Genomic DNA, 20,484 nt, shown 5'->3' with positions numbered 1-20,484 from the left:
GGGGAGAGGGGAGAGAGGGGGAAGGAGGAGAGGGGGGTGAGGGGGGGTGGGAGGGGGGAGAGGGGGGGTGGGTGTGGCCAAACGGGCCATCTAAAATGGCGAATTGTCTGGGACAATTGGGCAAGAACTAAAACGACAGGCTGCAGTTTAAAGACGGAGACAAACAGGCTGCAACCCTGACGAGTGAATAAACAGGATATGTTTCATCTCCAGGATGAAAGAGACTTTCTGGTCACACTGGGTTGTTTACCAGACATAAGGGCACCGTGACCCCTTATTTAGGAGGGAAGTATGTGACCCATGTGCCTCCAGCACCTACAGACATGCCCGTTGGGGACACACCCAGAGATCGGTGTGGCAGCACCTGATTGGACTTTTATCGATCAGGGTGATCGAGTCCTGATTGATTGATTGGCAATGGCCAAAAGGGGCGTGAAACCCAACGGGGTATAAAGGGTGCTACGCAACCAGGAATCTCTCTCTCTCGCTCTCTCTCTCTCTTTCTCTCGCTCTCTCTGACCCCATGAACGAGCTACAACAGTGAACATCGCCAGCGACAACCAGCACGAGGAGAGCCACCACACCCGAGAAGGAAGGAAGGCCAGAGCCAGAGTGCCAGACCAGACCAAAGGACCAGACTCCGGAGAGGACGACCGAGACCAACGCACAGATAAAGGCCAATATCTGCTTGGGTACTCGCCAGCCTCACAAAGTTAAGTCAAGGTCTTGTATTGGACTTGAATTCCAGTATTTTCCTGTAAGATAACTTATCGTTGGTTGGGTGGGTGATTATTGATTGTGTGGGTTTAAATAAATATTGGTTGTGCGAATAAGACGTCTACTCGTAGTTATTTGTCCACCGTATACGGGTTAAAACAGACTGTGCAGCAGATAACAGGCAACAGGGGGAAGGTGGGGACGGGGGAAGGGGGGGGACCGGGGGGAGAGGGGGAGGGGGGAACGGGGAGGGGGGGTGGGGAGGGGGGGATGGGGGAGGGGGAAACGGGGATGGGGGAGGGGGGAACGGGGAGGGGGGGACGGGGAGGGGGAAGGGGATATGGGGAGGGGTGTATGGGGAAGGGGGACAGGGAAGGGGGTACGGGGAGGGGGGGAGTGGGAGGGGGGACGGGGAGGGGGGATGGGGAGGGGGGGACGGGGAGGGGGGGATGGGAGAGGGGGAGAGCAGGGGGTGGAGGGGGGGAGGGGGAGGAAGGGGGGTGGGAGGGAGGGGATTGGGGGAGGAGGGGGGAAGGGAGGGGGGGCGGAAGGGGGAGGTGCTGGGTGGAGGGAACGGGTTGGAGGTGGGTGTGGGGAGGGGTGGTGGATGGGGGGAACAGGGTGGAAGTGGGGGTGAGGGGAGGAGCGAGGTAGGGGGCGAAGGTGGGAGGGAGGTGGTGGGGAGGTCGGGGGGGAGGGGGAGAAGGAGCGAGTGGGGGGAGTGTGGTGGGAGGGGGAGAAGGAGCGAGTGGGGGGAGGGTGGTGGGGAGGGGGAGAAGGAGCGAGTGGGGGGAGGGAGGTTGGGGGGGAGGGAGGGAGGGGGCGGAGGTGGGGGGGAGGGAGGTGGGGGGGAAGGGGGCAACGGGGGGGACGACAGGGAGGGGGATGTGGGGGAGGGGGGAGGGAAGGGAGAGGGGAGTTAGAGGGGGGTAGGGCTGAGGGAGAGGGGAGGTTGTGGGAGAGGGGTGTGGGAGGGGGGAGGGGAGGGAAGGGGGGAGAAGAGTGGGGGGGGAGGGGAAGGGGTGAGGGGGAGGGGTGATGGGGCTGTGAAGTGGGGAGAGGAGGAGGCGGGGAGGTAGGGGGGAAGGGGGAGGGAGGTGGGTGGGGAAGGTGGGGGGAAGAGGGGGACGGGGTGGTGGGGGGAGGGGGCGACGGTGGGGGAACGGGGGGAGGTGGGGAAGGGGGGACAGTGGGGTAAGGGGGGAAGGGGGAGAGGAGGGGGGAAGAGGGGGACGGGGGGGGCAGGTGGAACGGGTGAGGGGGCAGGGGGGAGGAGGCAGGGGAGAGGGTGGTGAGGGGGCGGAGGAGGGTAGGGGAGGAGGGGGTGGGGGGAGGATGGGGGAGAGGAGAGGGGGGAGGAGGGTTGGGGAGAGGGGGGGAAGAGGGGGAGAGGGTCGGGAAGAGGGGGAGTGAGGAGTGCTGAGGGTTCGGGGGGGTGGAGGGGTGAGCAGTGCCTGGGGGGGGGTTGGGGGGGGAGTGAGCAGTGCCCGGGGGCGGGGGGGGGGGGCGGTGACCAGTGCCTGGGAGGGGTGGGGGAAGGGGAAGTGAGCAGTGCCAGGTGGGGGGAGGTGGGGGAATGAGCGGTGCTGGGTGGGGGGGGCGGGGGGAGGGGCAAGCAGTGCCTTGGTGGGGGGTGAGCAATGCATGGTGGGGGGGTGGGGGGGGAGTGAGCAGGGCCCGGTGGCGGCGGGGGGGAGGTGGAGGAGCGTGCAGTGCCGGGGGTGTGGGGGAGCAGCGAGCAGTGCCTGGGTGGGGGTGGGGTTGGGAGGGGAAGTGGGCAGTGCCGGGGGGTTGATGGGGGGGCGGGCAGTGCCTTGTAGGGGGGCAGGGAAGGGAAAGAGCAATGCTGGGTGGGGAGGGTCGAGGGGCAAGCAGTGCCTGGGGTGCGGGGGGGGGGGGAAGTGAGCAGTGCCTGGGGGGGTGGTACAGTGGAGGGACGAGCAGTGCCTGGGGGCGGGTGGGGGGAGTGAGCCGTGCTGGGGGGCGGGAGTGCTTGGATGGACGAGCAGTGCCTGGGGGATGGGTGGGGGGGGGGTGGGAGTGAGCATGCGGGGGGGGGGGCTTTGTGGGGGGGTGGCGGCCAGCACTGCCTGGGGGAGGGAGGGGGAGTGTGCAGTGCCGGGGGGGGAGGGGGGTGCGAGGGGGTCGAGGGGAGAGCAGTGCCTGGGGGGTGGGGGAGTGCCGTGTGGGTGGAGGGGGGGGGCGGGTGCGGTGAGGGGAAGAGTGAGCAGTGCTCAGGGCGGAGGAACTGAGCAGTGCCGGGGGGGGGGGGGGGGGGGAGGGAGGGGTGGGGGGGTGGGGGAGCGAGCAGTGCCTGGGCGGGGTGGGGGGAAGTGAGCAGTGCCGGGTTGGGTGGGGGAGTGTGGTGGAGGAGCGAGCAGTGCTTGGAGTGGGGGGAGAGGGAGGGGCGAACAGTGCCGGGTGGGGGAAGGGGGTTGAGCAGTGCCTGGGGGTGTGGGGGGGGCAGGAGTGAGCAGTGCCGGGTAGCGGGGGGAGGGGAGGATGTGAGCAGTGCTGGGGGCGGCGGGGGGCGTGGGGGTGTTGGGGGATGTGAGCAGTGCCGGGAGGGGAGGGATGTGAGCAGTGCCGGGTTGCGGGGGAGGGGAGGGGTGGGGAGATGTGTAGTGTGTGGGGTGGGGAGGTGGGAGGGGGTTGTAGGCAGTGCCGAGGGGTTGGGGGGGGGGGAGCGAGTAGTGTCGGGTGGGGACAGTGTCGGTGGGGGGAGCGAGTAGTGTCGGGTGGGGACAGTGTCGGTGGGGGGAGCGAGCAGTGTCGGGTGGGGACAGTGTCGGTGGGGGGAGCGAGCAGTGTCGGGTGGGGACAGTGTCGGTGGGGGGAGTGAGTAGTGTCGGGTGGGGACAGTGTTGGTGGGGGGAGTGAGCAGTGTCGGTGGAGTGAGCTGTATCGGGGGGGATGATCACTGTCTGGGGCATGCACAGTGTCCGGGGGATCGTTGGTGAACAGTGTCAGGGACATGAGCGGATGCCCTTGAGCATCACTCCGCAAACAGAAAGGTTCAGGCCCTGCTCTCCCCATCAGAATTCCTCCCATGAAGATCAAACCTTTATCTTCCTAGAATCATAGAAACCCTACAGTGCAGAAAGAGGCCATTCGGCCCATCGAGTCTGCACCGACCACAATCCTACCCAGGCCTTATCCCCATATCCCTACATATTTACCCGCGAATCCCTCGAACCTACGCATCCCGGGACACTAAGGGGCAATTTAGCATGGCCAATCAACCTAACCCGCACATCTTTGGACTGTGGGAGGAAACCGGAGCACCCGGAGGAAACCCACGCAGACACAGGAAGAATGTGCAAACTCCACACAGTGACCCAAGCCGGGAATCTTCACACTGAATTCTCGTATCCTGAGTGTACAACTGATAACTGAACACTTTGTGCGCCAATTTTAGCCTTTTTATTTTCTGCTCCTTTGTCGGAACTCGTACCATAAACCATTTCAGGCCATTGAGGTCATTCATAGAATTATTGAATCCTTACAGTGCAGAATGAGGCCATTCAGCCCATCAAGTCTGCACCATCTCTCTGGCAGAGCATCTTACCCAGGCCCTATCCCTGTCTCCCCACACCTTTACCATGGCTAATCCATCTAACCTACACATCTTGGGACACTCAGGGGCAATTTAGCATAGCCAATCCACCTAACCAGCACGCCTTTTGGACTGTGGGAGGAAAACCGGTGCACCCGAAGGAAACCCACAGACAAGGGGAGAATGTGCAAACTCCAACTGCACACAGACAATCGCCCGAGGCTGGAATTGAACCTGGGTCCTGGCACTGAGACAGCAGTGCTAACCACTGTGCCACTGTTCCTCCCAGGACACCTTGTTTTCTGGACACCGGCTCTATTTCTAGTGCACTTGCACTGGGTTGTTGGCACAGAATTAACTCACCTTAATGCTTTACATTCTCACTCAGAGTATCTGTCTTCATGTGTTTAGTCATGAGCTAACCAGGGAAAGAATGTAGGAATTCACCAATCTATTCTCCGAATAACTAGTGACACATACCAATCTGTTATCGACATTCTGAAAAAGATTAAGAGGGGAGAATCTGACTAAAAATTAAACCAATCTGCTTCTTAGCAATGGTCCTAAATGCATAGTGTCCAAGAATAGGGAATAGCTCTTCTTAACGAGGGATTGCGACAGGTCCAAAAGAGAATTTGAAAGTAACGGCTGTAGATTTGTAAGTTTAAACATTTAGGCCGTGATTCTCCGATCCCGCTGTGCTAATTCTTTCGTGCAGTGAGTCAGGAGAATCTCGCGGTGCGCGATGCGTAGGATTTGCGCACACTTTCCGCACATGATAGCGTCTCCCAGGGCCGATTTCAGCTGCTCTGTGCTGGAAATCAGCAGGGAGGCATAGGGGTAATTTTAAACTTATTTTGCATGTGATTTAAATGCCTGGGGCTGAAGTCTCGCTAGCCTTCCTCCTCCCGCCAGGAGTATTTCACCCCAGCAGGGTTTACAGTAGCTCCTCACTTTCGGGAACTAGTGACCTGGCCCCGCTGTAGTGAGGGAGGCGTGGGGGGGGGGGGGGGGGGGGGGGCGTGGCATTGGGACCCTCCAGAGAGTCGGGCACAGTGGGGTTCCCCTGAGCATTAGCATGTAAAGGCTCACATTCCAATCATTATTCATGTAAATTGAGTTTGTGTCTTTGTGCCTTGTTTGTAATCAGAACTCCCACCCACCTGACGAAGAATCAGCCTGTTCCGAAAGCTCGTGGCTTTTGCGACCAAATAAACCTGTTGGACTTTAACCTGGTGTTGTTAGACTTCTTACTTTGTTTACCCCAGTCCAACGATGGCATCTCCACATCATTAGCATCCTGGCAGTGCCTGCCTGTGGGGCAAAGTGCCAATGCCCGGGGGGGGGCACCTTGGCACTGCCCATCAAGCCATGGGCAGTTCCAAGGGGATGGGGCATAGGGGGCAATGGATGGGTGTGGGGGTGGGAGGGGAGGTACCGTTGCCGCTCTGCAGTTGGGATTGGTGGGTGAGGGAGGGAGGCCAGCGATGGGGGCAGGCTGGGGGGCAGTCAGCCTGCTGGGGGGTCAGCACTGCAGGAGAGAGGGGGAGGGACTGCGGGGCATGGATTGGGGATGCGGGGGAGGGCTGGGGGTGGAGGGCTGTGGGCCCGGGGGCGGTGCTTGGGTCTGGGCCTGGTCAGCGGGGCAGCGATTGGGCAGTGGTGGGGGGCGGAGAGCAAGTGTTGTGGGGGTCATGGGGCTGGCCAGCAATCAAGCTGGCCGGCAATCGGGAGGCCATCAGTGCGGAGCCACTGCACTTGCACCGATCTTGGCATTGACAGATCAGCGCAAGCACAGTAGCCCGCTCAGCATGCGAATTTCAGCCTCTCCAGCGGGGATAGGCCCCACACCCTAGTTTTTAATGATATTCATGCTAGTGGCCTGTGCAGTGTACAGAGTTTGGGAGTTCTAGTGTGAACTCCCACTGAACAAAACAGAGTGAATTACTCCAGTTTTCATGCAAATTCGACACTTCGAATTTTTTGCGGAGAATTCCGGCCTTAGTGTTGGTGCATTATAGCCCAAATCGACAGCATTGCTCTGTGATAACATGTGTTGGTGGCATCAGAACCTGGTCATTTTGTGAAATAATTCACAAAGGTTTTTTGGTTGTAGAACATTTTAAATCATGAATACAACCCCCTTGGGATCACTTTTCATTTGAATTCCAGCATGTGTTTGTTTACCTTCTGTCATTGTCTGAAAATACATCTTGCCACTGTATTGGCCAAAGCCAGCCACTGTCCGTGCTCGCACTTGGAAGACGTAGATGGTGCCAGCACGCAGGTTGCGGATGGTCAGTGTGTTTGTCTGGCTCTTCACAGCCGAGGAGTTGTGTTCACTTTGATCCTACACAAGAGAAGGGAAGAAATACTTTTCAGGCACTTCCCAGTCTGGCCACATAACATTTCTAATTCACATCCTATCATTGTTCCCACTGTTAATTCATTAGTTATAGAATCTTAGAATCTAGAAACCCTACAGCACAGAAAGAGGCCATTATACACTGGGAAGCTCAAGAAACTCCTTCAATGTCAAATCAATCTGAGAATACCTGCTGTAGATATGACTAGCTTTCTCAGTTCCGCCCTAAGGGGCATTTGGTTTCTGGTTTGGTTTCCACTTTGGGAAACTATTTGGATCTCCCTTTGGGTAATGTGTGACCTGTTCTGGATTGGGAAGGTTTCCCACTACCGATCAGTTGTTCACTTCTTAGGCAGTCCCTCAGGGTGACCTTCTTCCAATCAGGGGTGTAGATCATGAGGTGATAAAAAGTCCGATGCTGGATCCGCACACCTGCCACAGATGGGGCCGGTAGTGTTTGTTCAGGTGGTTGGGTGGGATGCTCGGACTTTAGTCCTCTCCTTCTGCTGTTTGCACTTTGTCTGTAGCTGGATCTGCCAAAGTCACTCAAAATGGTTGACACTTTCATGGATGTTAGGAACATAAGAATTCGGAGCGGGAGTGGGCAATTCAGCCCTTCGAGCCCATTCTGCCATTTAACATGATCTTGGCGGATCTTATCCCAATCTTAACTCCAGCTTCCTGCCGGACCCCATAGCCCTTTATCCCAAATTTCATCAGAAACATATCTATCTCTTTCTCGAATCTGCTGATTGATTCTGCCTCCGCTGCACTCTAGGCAGTGAGTTCCACAGTTTCACAACCCTCTGAGAGAAGTAGGTTCTCCTCATCTCAGTTTTGAACCTACCTCCTCTCACTCTGTCTATGACCTCTTGCTCTAGACTGTTCCACAAGGGGAACATCTGTTCAACGTCCATGTGATTAATCCCCTTTAGCATTTTATATACCTCGATCAGATCCTCCCTCATTCTTCTGAACTCCTGTGAGTACAAGCCCAAGCGATTCAACCGCTTCTTTCATCCCAGAATCAATCTGGCAAACCTACTTTGAACTTCCTCCAATGCCACCACAACCTTCCTCAAGTAAGGAGAGTAAAATGGGATGCAATACTCCAGGTGTGGAGAGAATTATCTGCCCTCCCCCCCCCCCGCAACCAGAGAACAATCAGCATCTCTCCTCCCCCCCCCCCCCCCCCCCAACCAGAGAACCATCTGGACTCCCTCCTTCCCCGCCCCACCCCTACTCACCAGAGAATGATCAGGCCCGCCTCCCCCCGCCCCCCCGATCTGAGTCAGAGCGCCGTTGGAAGCTCTGAACTTACCTCTTCAGAAGCTGGAGTGCCCGAAACAGACCTTTGCCGAGCAGGTCTATTTCGCACCGAATCTGGACGGGCGAACGCGATGGTAAAGGGGGAAATGCTGGTAAAGTTGGACGGGCAGGCCATTAATTCAATTTAAATGCATGCAAATGCATTTAAATCGCTGTTGCGCCTGTTTTGGGCGCGTTTCGGATCGCAGCCATTTTCGGGTCTTGGTAAAGTGGGCATCTGCGTGGACGCAGGCGTGGATCGCGCTAATGGCCTCACGCCCGACTTTACCAAGTTTTTGCGTCTGATTTTGGGCGCGACGCAATGGTAAAATATGGCCCTGTCAGATTCTGGCCCATTCTCCTAGCCTATCAATGTCCATCTGTAAGCTTTTTATCTCCTCATCACAGCCTGTTTTCCCACCTATTTTACTATCAACTGCAAATGTTACTATATTACACTCATTTATATAGATTGTAAATAGTTGAGGTCCAAGAACTGAACCCTGCAACATCCCGCAAGTTGCAGTTTGCAGTCTCAAGCAAGAGAATCCCACAGATTGGTGGGAATGGTGCATTTTCTCAGGGAGGCTTTGAGAACATCCTTGAAAGGTTTCCTCTGCCCTCCTGGTAACTGCTGGCCATGATGAAGCTCAGAGTACGGAGCTTGCTTTGGGAGTCTTGTGCCAGGCATGCAGATGGCGTGGCCCACCCAATGGGTCAACAATTAACCATAATCGGTGCCTCGATACTGCAGATGTTGATCTGAGAGGATACTGATGTTAGAGCACCTAACTGGCATTTTTGGGATTTTGCAGAGACATCGATGGTGATATTTCTCCAGGGATTTGAGGTATCTGCTGTATGTTGTCCATGTCACTGACGAACACAGAAGGACAGGGTGCACCGAAGCCTTATAGACCATGAGCTTGGAGGCAGGTTTGAAGTCTATTGCGTTCTGAACATACATATTAGGAGCAGGGGTAGACCACTCAGGCTCCTTGAGCTTGAGCATCATTCAATAAGATCATGGTTAATTTAATTTTAACCTCAACTCCACATTTTCACCTACCCCTGATAACCTTTCACCAACTTGCTGATCAAAAGTCTATCAAAGACTCTGCTGCCACTGCCTGATGAGAAAGAGAGTTCCAGCGATTCATGGTCCTCTGACAGAAATTGCTTTTTCACATCAGACACTCTTCCTCAGACAACCGGAGGCTGCGCTGGCACACTGGAGGTGATATTGAGCTTCATTGTTGATTCCTTTCCTCACTGAGAGGAGACTCCCAAGGCCTAAGAAATGTTGTACGTTGTTAGATGGTTCACAATGCATCCTGATAGTTGGTGGATGGGGGTCAGTGTTGCAGTATGGGAGCAGACTGGTAGAGGGCCTTATGTTCAGCCTCAGGTCCTTCCTTTCATATGTCTGCGTGACTGCTTCAATGATAGTTTGGAGCTTGGCCTCAGTGAGTACATACAAAAGTGTCATCAGCATAGTGCAGCTCAATGACAGGAGTTGGGGTGACCTTGGTTCTGGACTGAAGGTGGTACAGGTTGAGTAGTTTCCCACTCATCCTGTAGAATAGCTCCACTCTGGCAGGGAGCTTCATGGTGATGGTGTGGAATGTCACAGCGAGGAAGATGAAAAAGGTGGTGATGACACCGCCTTGCTTGACCCCAGTTTGCACTTGTATTGGGTCTGTTGCAAATCTGTTGATAAGGATCATGGTTTCTGTGTCATCACGCAGCAGGCAGGGGATGCCGATGAACTTTTGCCGACAGCCAAATTTTAGGAAGACATTCCTTAATCCGCTGTGAGGTTTTATTTTATGTTTTAAAAAGGTTTTATGTTCAAATTTTAGGAAGACATTCCTTAATCGCTGAGCAGAAACTGATAGCCAAGTTCCACACACGTGAGGATGGCCTCAACCGGGATCTTGGGTTCATGTCTGTAACCCCCACGACTTGCCTGGGCTTGCAAAATCTCACTAACTGTCCTGGCTGGAGACAATACACATCTCTTTAACCTGTGCTTGGCCCTCTCTCCACTCACATTCTCTGTACCTTTAAGACTTGATTACCTGTAAAGACTCACATTCCAACCATTATCTTGTAAATTCAGTTTGTGTCTGTATACGACCTGTTTGAGAACACAAGTCCTCATTCACCTCATGAAGGAGCCTGAGACTCTGAAAGCTAGTGCTGCCAAATAAACCTGTTGGACTTTAACCTGGTGTTGTGAGACTTCTTACAGGTCAAAAAAGGCCATTAGTGATTGCTGCTGCTCTCTGCATTTTTCTTGGACTTGTCTTGCTGTGAAGATCATACCCAGTATGCTCCTTGATGGATAGTTACATCCTTTTGAGGATGTAACTAGTAGTGTTGACTGAGGAGAACCAGTGGATGTGGTTTATTTAGACTTTCAGAAGGCTTTTGACAAAGTCTCGAAGACTATTATGTAAAGTTAAAGCACATCTATGTGCGGATCCACAAGAGATGAATATTTCTCATCAGTATTTACTGTTGAGAAAGGCATGGCTGTGAGGGAATTTGGGGAAATAAATAGTGATGTCTTGAGGAGTGTACATGTAACAGAGAAGGAGATGCTGGAAGTCTTAAAGCGCATCAAAGTAGATAAATCCTCGGGACTTGAACTGTATCCCAGAACGTTGTGGGAGGCTAGGAAGGAAATTGCGGGTCCCCGAGCAGAGATATTTGGATCATCGACAGCCACAGGTGAGGTGCCTGAAGATTGGTGGGTGGCAAATGTCGTGCCTTTGTTTAAAAAGGGCTGCAGGGAAAAGCCTGGGAACTACAGGCTGGTGAGCCTCACATCTGTAATGAGTAAGTTATTAGAAGGTATTCTCAGAGACAGAATCTACAGGCATTTAGAGAGGCAAGGACTGATTAGGGACAGTCAGCATGGCTTTGTGAGTGGAAAATCATGTCTCACAAATTTGATGGAGTTTTTTGAAGAAGGTCGATGATGGCAGTGCAGTTGATGTTGTCTACATGGACTTTAGCAAGGCCTTTGAAAAGGGACCGCATGGTAGGTTGTTGCAGAAAGTTAAATCTCACGGGATCCAGGGTGAGGTAGCCAAATGGATACAAAAGTGGCTGGATGACAGAAGACAGAGGGTGGTTGGAGAGGGTTGTTTTTCAAACTGGAGGCCTATGATCAGCGGTGTGCCTCAGGGATCAGTGCTGGGTCCACTGTTATTTGTCATTTATATTAATGATTTGGATCAGAATATAGGAGGTATAGAACATAGAACATTACAGCGCAGTACAGGCCCTTTGGCCCTCGATGTTGCGCTGACCAGTGAAACCAGTCTAAAGCCCATCTAACCTACACTATTCCAATATCATCCATATGTTTATCCAATGACTATTTAAATGCCCTTAATGTTGGCGAGTCCACTACTGCTGCAGGCAGGGCATTCCACACCCTTACCACTCTCTGAGTAAAGAACCTACCTCTGACATCTGTCCTAAATCTATCACCCCTCAATTTAAAGCTATGGCCCCTCGTGCTAGCTATCACCATCGAGGAAGAAGGCTTTCACTATCCACCCTATCTAATCCTCTGATCATCCTCTATGCCTCTATTAAGTCACCTCTTAACCTTCTTCTCTCTAATGAAAGCAACCTCAAGTCCCTCAGCCTTTCCTCATAAGACCTTCCCACCATACCAGGCAACATCCTAGTAAATTTCCTCTGCACCCTTTCCAATGCTTCCACAGCCTTCCACATTCCAAAGATGTGCGGGTTAGGTTGATTGGCCATGCTTAAATTGCCCCTTAGTGTCCTGAGATGTGTAGGTTAGAGGGATTAGTGGGTAAAATATATCGGGATGTGGGGGTAGGGCCTGGGTGGGATTGTGGTCGGTGCAGACTTGATGGGCCGAATGGCCTCTTTCTGCACTGTAGGGTTTCTATGATTTCTATGATCTTTCCTATAATGCGGCGACCAGAACTGTACGCAATACTCCAAGTGCGGCCGCACCAGAGTTTTGTACAGCTGCAACATGACCTCCTGGCTCCGAAACTCAATCCCTCTACCAATAAAAGCTAACACTCCGTACGCCTTCTTAACAACCCTATCAACCTGGGTGCCAACTTTCAGGGATCTATGCACATGGACACCGAGATCTCTCTGTTCATCCACACTACCAAGTATCTTACCATTAGTCCAGTACTCTGTAATCCTGTTACTCCTTCCAAAGTGAATCACCTCACACTTTTCCGCATTGAATTCCATTTGCCACCTCTCAGCCCAGCACTGCAGCTTATCTATGTCCCTCTGTAACCTGCAACATCCTTCCGTACTGTCCACAACTCCACCAACTTTAGTATCATCCGCAAATTTACTAACCCATCCTTCTACGCCCTCATCCAGGTCATTTATAAAAATGACAAACATCAGTGGCACCAAAACAGATCCTTGCGGTACACCACTAGTAACTGAACTCCAGGATGAATATTTCCCATCAACCACCACCTCTGTCTTCTTACAGCTAGCCAATTCCTTTTCCAAACTGCTAAATCACTAAGTGGACCACTAAGTGGACACTGAAGAAGATTATCAAGGATTGCAATGGGATCGTAATCGATTGGGCCAGTGGGCTGATCAATGGGAGATGGAGTTTAATTTAGGTAAATGCGAGGTGATGTATTTTGGTAGGTCGAACCAGGGCAGTACTTACTCAGCTAATGGTAGGGCGTTGAGAGAGTTATAGAACAAAGATCTTGCGGTACAGGTTCATAGCTCCTTGAAAGTGGAATCACAGATGAACAGAATGGTGAAGAAAGCATTCAGCATCCTTGGTTTCATTGGTCAGAACATTGGGAAAAGATATTGGGAAAAGATATCTCCACATCAGAACATTGAATACAGGAGTTGGGACATCATGCTGAAGTTGTACAAGACATTGGTAAGGCCACACTTGGAATACTGTGTACAGTTCTGGTCACCCTATTATAGAAAGGATATTATTAAACCCTATTATAGAAAGGATGCTATTTAAAAGACTTACTAGGATGCTACCGGGACTTGATGGTTTGAGTTATAAGGAGAGGCTGGATAGAATGTGACCGTTTTCCTCTGGAGTGTAGGAGGCTGAGGGGTGATCTTATCGAGGTCCATAAAAAATGAGGGGCATAGATCAGCTGGATATTCAATATCTTTTCCCAATGATAGGGGAGACTAAAACTAGAGGGCATAGGTTAAAGGTGAGAGGGGAGAGATACAAGTGTCTAGAGGGGCAATTTTTTCACACAGAGGGTGGTGAGTGTCTGGAACAAGCTGCCAGAGGTATAAAGAACAAAGAAAATTACAGCACAGGAACAGGCCCTTCAGCCCTCCAAGCCTGCACCGACCATGCTGTCCGACTTAACTAAAACCCCCTACCCTTCCAGGGACCATATCCCTCCATTCCCATCTCATTCATAAACTTGTCAAGACGCCCCTTAAAAGTCAATACTGTATCCGCTTCCACTACCTCCCCTGGCAACGAGTTCCAGGCACCCACCACTCTCTGTGTAAAAAATCTGCCTTGTCCATCTCTTTTAAACCTTGCCCCTCGCACCTTAAACCTGTGCCCCCTAGTAATTGACTCTTCCACCCTGGGAAAAAGCTTCTGACTATCCACTCTGTCCATACCTCTCATAATCTTGTTGGCTTCTATCAGGTCTCCCCACAACCTCCGTCGCTCCAGTGAGAACAAACCAAGTTTCTCCAACCTCTCCTCATAGCTAGTGCCCTCCATACCAGGCAACATCCTGGTAAATCTTTTCTGTACCCTCTCCAAAGCCTCCACATCCTTCTGGCAGTGTGGCGACCAGAATTGAACACGATATTCCAAGTGCGGCCTAACTAAGGTTCTATAAAGCTGCAACATGACTTGCCAATTTTTAAACTCAACACCCCGGTCAATGAAGGCAAGCATGCCGTATGCCTTCTTGACTACCTTCTCCACCTGCATTGCCACTTTCGGTGACCTGTGTACCTGTACACCCAGATCCCTTTGCCTATCAATAGTAGTAGAGGCGGGTAGAATTTTGTCTTTTAAAAGGCGTTTTGAAAGTTACATGGGTAAGATGGCTATAGAGGGATATGGGCCAAACGCAGGCAACTGGCACTAGCTTCATGGTTAAAAAAAAGGGGCGCATGGACAAGTTGGGCCGAAGGGCTTGTTTCCATGCTGTAAATCTCTATGACTTTATGATTCTATGACACATGGGATTTCCGGTTAATGTTTTGAGATGGATAGAAAGCTGCATTAGCAGACAGGAAGCAAAGAGTTCGCATAAATGGGTATTTTTCTGATTGGCAATCAGTGACTAGTGGGGTTCCACAGGGCTCCCAACTGTTCACATTATATATTAATGATTTGGAAGAGGGAACTGAATGTATTATCTCCAAATTTGCAGATGATACAAAGTTGGGTGGGAGGGTGAGCTGTGAGGAGGATGCAGAGATGCTTCAGCATGATTTGGACAGGCTGTATGTGTGGGCATGTGCATGACAGGTGTAGTATAATGTGGATCAATGCGAGGTTATCCATTTTGACAGCAATAATAGGAAGACAGATTTATCTCTTGAATGGGTGTAAATTGAGGTGGTGGATACTCAATGAGACATTGGAGTTCTCGTGCATCAGTCGCTCAAAAGTAAGCGCGCAGGTACAGCAGGCAGTAAAGAAGTCAAATGGTATGCTGGTCTTCATAGCGAGAGGATTTGAGTAGAGGGATAGGGATGTTCTGCTGCAATTGCATTGGGTGTTGGTGAGGCCACACCTGGAGTATTGTGTGCAATTTTGGTGTGTCCTTATGTGAGGAAGGATGTCCTTGCTGTAGAGGAAGTGCAGCAAAGGTTTACCAGGCTAGTTCTTGGGATGACAGGACTGTTATCAAACAGACTAAGCTGGTTAGGATTGTATTCATTGGCGTTTAGAAAAGTGAGAAGGGATCTCATAGAAACTTATTTAATTCTAACAGAATTAGACAGGGTAGAATCAGAAAAAATATTCCCAATGGTGGGAGAGTGCAGAACTAAAGGTCATAGTTTGAGGATAAGGCGTAAACCTTTGAGAACTTTCAGGAGAAATTTCTTCACCCAGAGAGTGGTGAATGTGTGGAATTCACCACCACAGAATGTAGAGGCCAAAATGCTGTTTGATTTCAAGAGGAAATTAGATATAGCCTTGGGGCTAAGGGATCAAGGGATATGGGAGGAAGGCAGGGTGGATCAGGATATTGAATTCGATGATCGGCCATGATCATAATGAATGACGGAGCAGGTTTGAAGGGCCGAATGCCCTCCTCCTGCTTCTAGTTTCTATGTTTCTTCAGCCACTGGGAGCAGGCAATTGAGAAGAGTTTTACAGTGACCTTCCCCACTGACAGACAACAGTTACTGTAGTTACTGTAGTCGGTCTTGTCTCCTTTTTGAAGACTGTCATAATTACAATTATTCACAAACACACAGAGCAATGAACAATTATTCACTAACACACATCAATTAACACATTCACTCAGACACATCATCAACCACATATTGCCTAACACAGATCAATTAGCGCATATTCCCTAACACACACATCAATTAAAACATATGCACAGTTCGCAAAGCAAATGGCATGTTGGTCTTCATCAAAATAGGATTGCGGTACAGGAGCAAGGATGTCCCATTGCAGTTGTACAAGGCCTTGGTGAGACCACATCTGGAGCTGGTGAACAGTTTTGGTCTCCTTGTCTAAGAAAGGACATACTTAACATAGAGGGAGTACAGTGAATGCTGTCCAGATGGGGCGGCACGGTAGCACAGTGGTTAGCACTGCTGCTTTCACAGCTCCAGGGACCTGGGTTCGATTCCCGGCTTGGGTCACTGTCTGTGTGGAGTTTGCACATTCTCCTCGTGTCTGCGTGGGTTTCCTCCGGGTGCTCCGGTTTCCTCCCACAGTCCAAAGATGTGCAGGTTAGGTTGATAGGCCATGCTAAAAATTGCCCTTAGTGTCCTGAGACGCGTAGGTTGGAGGGATTAGTGGGTAAATATGTAGGGATATGGGGGTAGGGCCTGGGTGGGATTGTGGTCGGTGCAGACTCGATGGGCCAAATCGCCTCTTTCTGTACTGTAGGGTTTCTATGATTTCTATCATCTATGATTGACTCCTGGCAGGATTCCAGATTGTTATATGAGGAGGGATTGTGTCAATTAGGCCTGTAATTTAGGAGAGGGAATCTAATTGAAACATGTAAAATTCTGACAGGGCTGGACAAACTGGATGCAGAGATGTTGCTTCCTCTGACAGGATGTGGGGTAAGCTATTTAGTACTGAAATGAGGATAACATTTCTTCACTCAGAAGGGGGTGAGCCTGTGGAATTCTCTACCACAGAAGGCGTGGAGGCCAAATCACTGAATATATTTCAGAAGGAAATAGGTTTCTACACTCTAAGGGGAGAGTACTGGAGTCTGGTGCTGTGATAGAGGATCAGCCATGTTCATGTTGAATGGTGGAGCATAGAAATCATAGAAACCCTACAGTGTAGGAAGAGGCCATTCGGCTCATCGAGTCTGCACCGACCACAATCCCACCCAGGCCCTACCCCCATATCCCTACATATTTACCTGCTAATCCCTCTAACCTCAGGACACTAAGGGGCAATTTTAGCATGGACGCTGGGGGTTGTGGGAAGGGTCTAAATTTTTCTTCAGCACGCGCGAGGTATATAAGTAGGCCGCACTATTAAGCGGGCAGCGTTGTAGCGGGCAGCGGAGTGAGCGGGGAGCAGAGTGGGAGCTGACGGGCTTTGGCTCATCAGGCTTCGGCGTAAACAGGCAACGGTGGGGTAAGTTTAGACAGTTTTTCCTGTGTCATTGGACGAAAGGGGGAATTATGAGTGTGAGGCCAGTTTGTTGTTCTCAGTGTCGGATGTGGGAGGTCCTGGAGTCAGCTAGCCTCCCGGACATCCATACCTGCGCCAGGTGCGTTGAGCTGCAGCTCTTAAGGGACCACGTTAGGGAACTGGAGCTGCAGCTCAATGACCTTCGTCTGGTTAGGGAGAATGAGGAGGTGATAGATAGGAGTTACAGGCAGGTGGTCACACCGGGGCCACGGGAGACGGACAAGTGGGTCATGGTTAGGAAGGGGAAGGGGAAAGGTCAGGTACTAGAGAGTACCCCAGTGGCTGTGCCCCTTAAAAATAAGTACTCCTGTTTAAGTACTGTTGAGGGGAGCAGCCTACCTGGGGGAAGCAATAGTGGCCGTGCCTCCGGCGCAGAGTCCGGCCCGGCAGCTTAGAAGGGGAGGGAAAGGGAGGATGAGCAAACTGACCACAGCACCAAGGTACAGGGAGCCGTCCAAGTGGGGGGAGAAACAAGAAATGTAGTAGAAATTGGGGACAGTACACTTTTGGATGCTGTTGGGGGGGGAGACTTAGCAGGGGTAAGGTCACTGACTCAGAGTCTGTCCTTGTGGCTCAGAAGGGAAGGGGGGAGAGGAGTAGAGGATTAGTCATTGGGGACTCCATAGTTAAAGGGACGGATAGGAGATTCTGCGGGAACGAGAGAGACTCGCGGTTGGTGTGTTGCCTCCCAGGAGCCAGAGTCCACGATGTCTCGGATCGTGTTTTTGAAATCCTTATGGGGGAGGGGGACCAGCCCCAAGTTGTGGTTCACATAGGTACTCAAGACATAGGTAGGAAAAGGGGTGGGGATGTAAGGCAGAAATTCAGGGAGTTGAGGTGGAAGCTTAGGGCTAGAACAAACAAAGTTGTTATCTCTGGTTTGTTACCCGTGCCACGTGATAGTGAGGAGAGGAATAGGGAAAGAGAGCAGTTGAACACGTGGTTACAGGGATGGTGCAGGACGGAGAGATTCAGATACCTAGACAATTGGGGCTCTTTCTGGGGTAGGTGGGACCTCTACAAACAGGATGGTCTGCACCTGAATCAGAGGGGTACCAATATCTTGGGGGGGAAATTTGCTAATGCTCTTCGGGAGGGTTTAAACTAATTCAGCAGGGGTGTGGGTACCTGAATTGCAGCTCCGGTGTGCAGGAGGTTGAGAGTAGTGAGGTCATGGATGAGGTTTCAGGGTCGCAGGAGTGTACTGGCAGGCAGGAAGGTGGTTTGAAGTATGTATACTTCAATGCCAAGAGCATCCGGAATAAGGTGGATGAGCTTGCAGCATGGGTTGGTACCTGGGATTTCGATGTTGTGGCCACCTTGGAGACATGGATAGAGCAGAGACAGGAATGGTTATTGCAGGTTCCGGGGTTTAGGTGTTTCAGTAAGTGCAGGGAAGGTGGTAAAAGAGGGGGAGGTGTGGCATTGTTAGTCCAGGACAGTATTACAGTGGCAGAAAGGACTTTTGATGAGGACTCGTCTACTGAGGTAGTTTGGGCTGAGGTTAGACACAGGAAAGGAGAGGTCACCCTGTTGGGAGTTTTTTATAGACCTCTGAAAAGTTCCAGAGATGAAGAGGAAAAGATTGCAAAGATGATTCTGGATAGGAGCGAAAGTAACAGGGTAGTTGTTATGGGGGACTTTAACTTTACAAATATTGACTGGAAAAGCTATAGTTCGTGTACTTTAGAGGGGTCGATTTTTGTCCAATGTGTGCAGGAAGGCTTCCTGACACAGTCTGTAGATAGACCAACAAGAGGCGAGGCCACATTGGATTTGGTACTGGGTAATGAACCAGGCCAGGTGTTAAATTTGGAGGTAGGTGAGCACTTTGGTGACAGTGACCACAATTCGATTACATTTACCTTAGCTATGGAAAAGGTTAGGTATATACTAAAGGGCAAGAGTTATAGCTGGGGGAAAGGGCATAGGTTGGGGAAGGAAACTGCAGGGGATGGGCACAATTGAAATGTGGAACTTGTTCAAGGAACAGCTGCTACGCATCCTTGATAAATATGTAAATATTTAAATATATTAAATATATAAATATTTCCTCGGGTGAATGGAGTGGTAACTAGGGGGCATAACTATAGGGTTCATGGTGAGAGATATAGGAAGGATGTCCGAGGTAGGTTTTTTACTCAGAGAGTGGTTGGGGTGTGGAATGGACTGCCTGCAGTGATAGTGGAGTCAGAAACTTTAGGAACATTTAAGAAGCTATTGGACAGGCACATACGGAGTACTTCGGGATGATAGGGAGGAAATAGCTTGATCTGGGTTTCAGACAAAGCTCGGCACAACAACGTGGGCCGAAGGGCCTGTTCTGTGCTGTACTGTTCTATGTTCTATGTACCTGTCAGGCAGGGAGGAAGCAGACATGTGAGGGAACCGTGGTTTACTAAGGAGGTTGAATCTCTTGTGAAGAGGAAGAAGGAGACTTATGTAAAGGTGAGACATGAAGGCTCAGTTAGGGAGCTTGGGAGTTACAAGTTAGCCAGGAAGGATCTAAAGAAAGAGTTAAGAAGAGCCAGGAGGGGACATGAGAAGTCTTTGGCAGGTAGGATCAAGGAAAACCCTAAAGCTTTCTACAGGTATGTCAAGAGTAAAAGAATGACTAGGGTAAGATTAGGGCCAGTCAAGGACAGGAGTGGGAAGTTGTGCGTGGAGTCTGAAGAGATAGGAGAGGCACTAAATGAATATTTTTCGTCAGTATTCACACTAGAGAGGGACAGTGTCGAGGGGAGTACTGAGATGCAGGCTGTTGGACTGGATGGGATTGATGTTCATAAGGAGGAGGTGTTAGCAATTCTGGAAAGGGTAATAATAGATAAGTCCCCTGGGGCAGATGGGATTTATCCTAGGATTCTCTGGGAGGTTAGAGAAGAGATTGCAGAGCCTTTGGCTTTGATCTTTGGGTCGTCATTGTCTACAGGAACAGTGCCAGAAGACTGGAGGATAGCAAATGTTGTCTCCTTGTTCAAAAAGGGGAGTAGGGACAACCCTGGTAATTATAGGCCGGTGAGCCTTACTTCTGTTGTGGGCAAAGTATTCGAAAGGATTATAAGAGATAGGATTTATAATCACCTGGAAAGGAGTAATTTGATTAGGGATAGTCAGCACGGTTTTGTGAAGGGTAGGTCTGGCCTCACAAACCTGATTGAGTTCTTTGAGAAGGTGACCAAAGAGGTGGATGAGGGTAAAGCGGTTGATGTGGTGTATATGGATTTCAGCAAAGCATTTGATCAGGTTCCCCATGGTAAGCTTTTGCAGAAAATACGGACACATGGGATTGAGGGTGATTCAGTGGTTTGGATCAGGAATTGGCTAGCTGGAAGAAAATAGAGGGTGGTGGTTGATGGGAAATATTCATCCTGGAGTTCAGTTACTAGTGGTGTACCGCAAGGATCTGTTTTAGGGCCACTGCTGTTTGTCATTTTTATTAATGACCTGGATGAGGGCGTAGAAGGATGGGTTAGTAAATTTGCGGATGACACTAAAGTCGGTGGAGTTGTAGACAGTGCAGAGGGAAGTGGCAGGTTACAGAGGGACATAGATAAGCTGCAGATCTGGGCTGAGAGATGGCAAATGGAGTTTAATGCGGAAAAGTGCGAAGTGATTCACTTTGGAAGG

General features: G+C 51.1%; 1 protein-coding gene across 1 annotated transcript in view; it reads right to left on the bottom strand.

Moving 5' to 3' along the window:
• The window catches only part of LOC144509694 (ephrin type-B receptor 2), a 1,012,102-nt gene that overhangs the window by 234,263 nt on the left and 757,355 nt on the right, over positions 1–20,484 (bottom strand). The window contains exon 8 of the mRNA XM_078238477.1: positions 6,461–6,623. Coding sequence (XP_078094603.1) covers positions 6,461–6,623 — 163 coding nt within the window. The remainder of the gene's footprint in view (positions 1–6,460; positions 6,624–20,484) is intronic.

This window comes from Mustelus asterias, chromosome 22 (assembly GCF_964213995.1).
Source record: "Mustelus asterias chromosome 22, sMusAst1.hap1.1, whole genome shotgun sequence".
Taxonomy (NCBI): Eukaryota; Metazoa; Chordata; class Chondrichthyes; order Carcharhiniformes; family Triakidae; genus Mustelus; species Mustelus asterias.
This window is presented reverse-complemented; position numbering and strand designations above follow the sequence as displayed.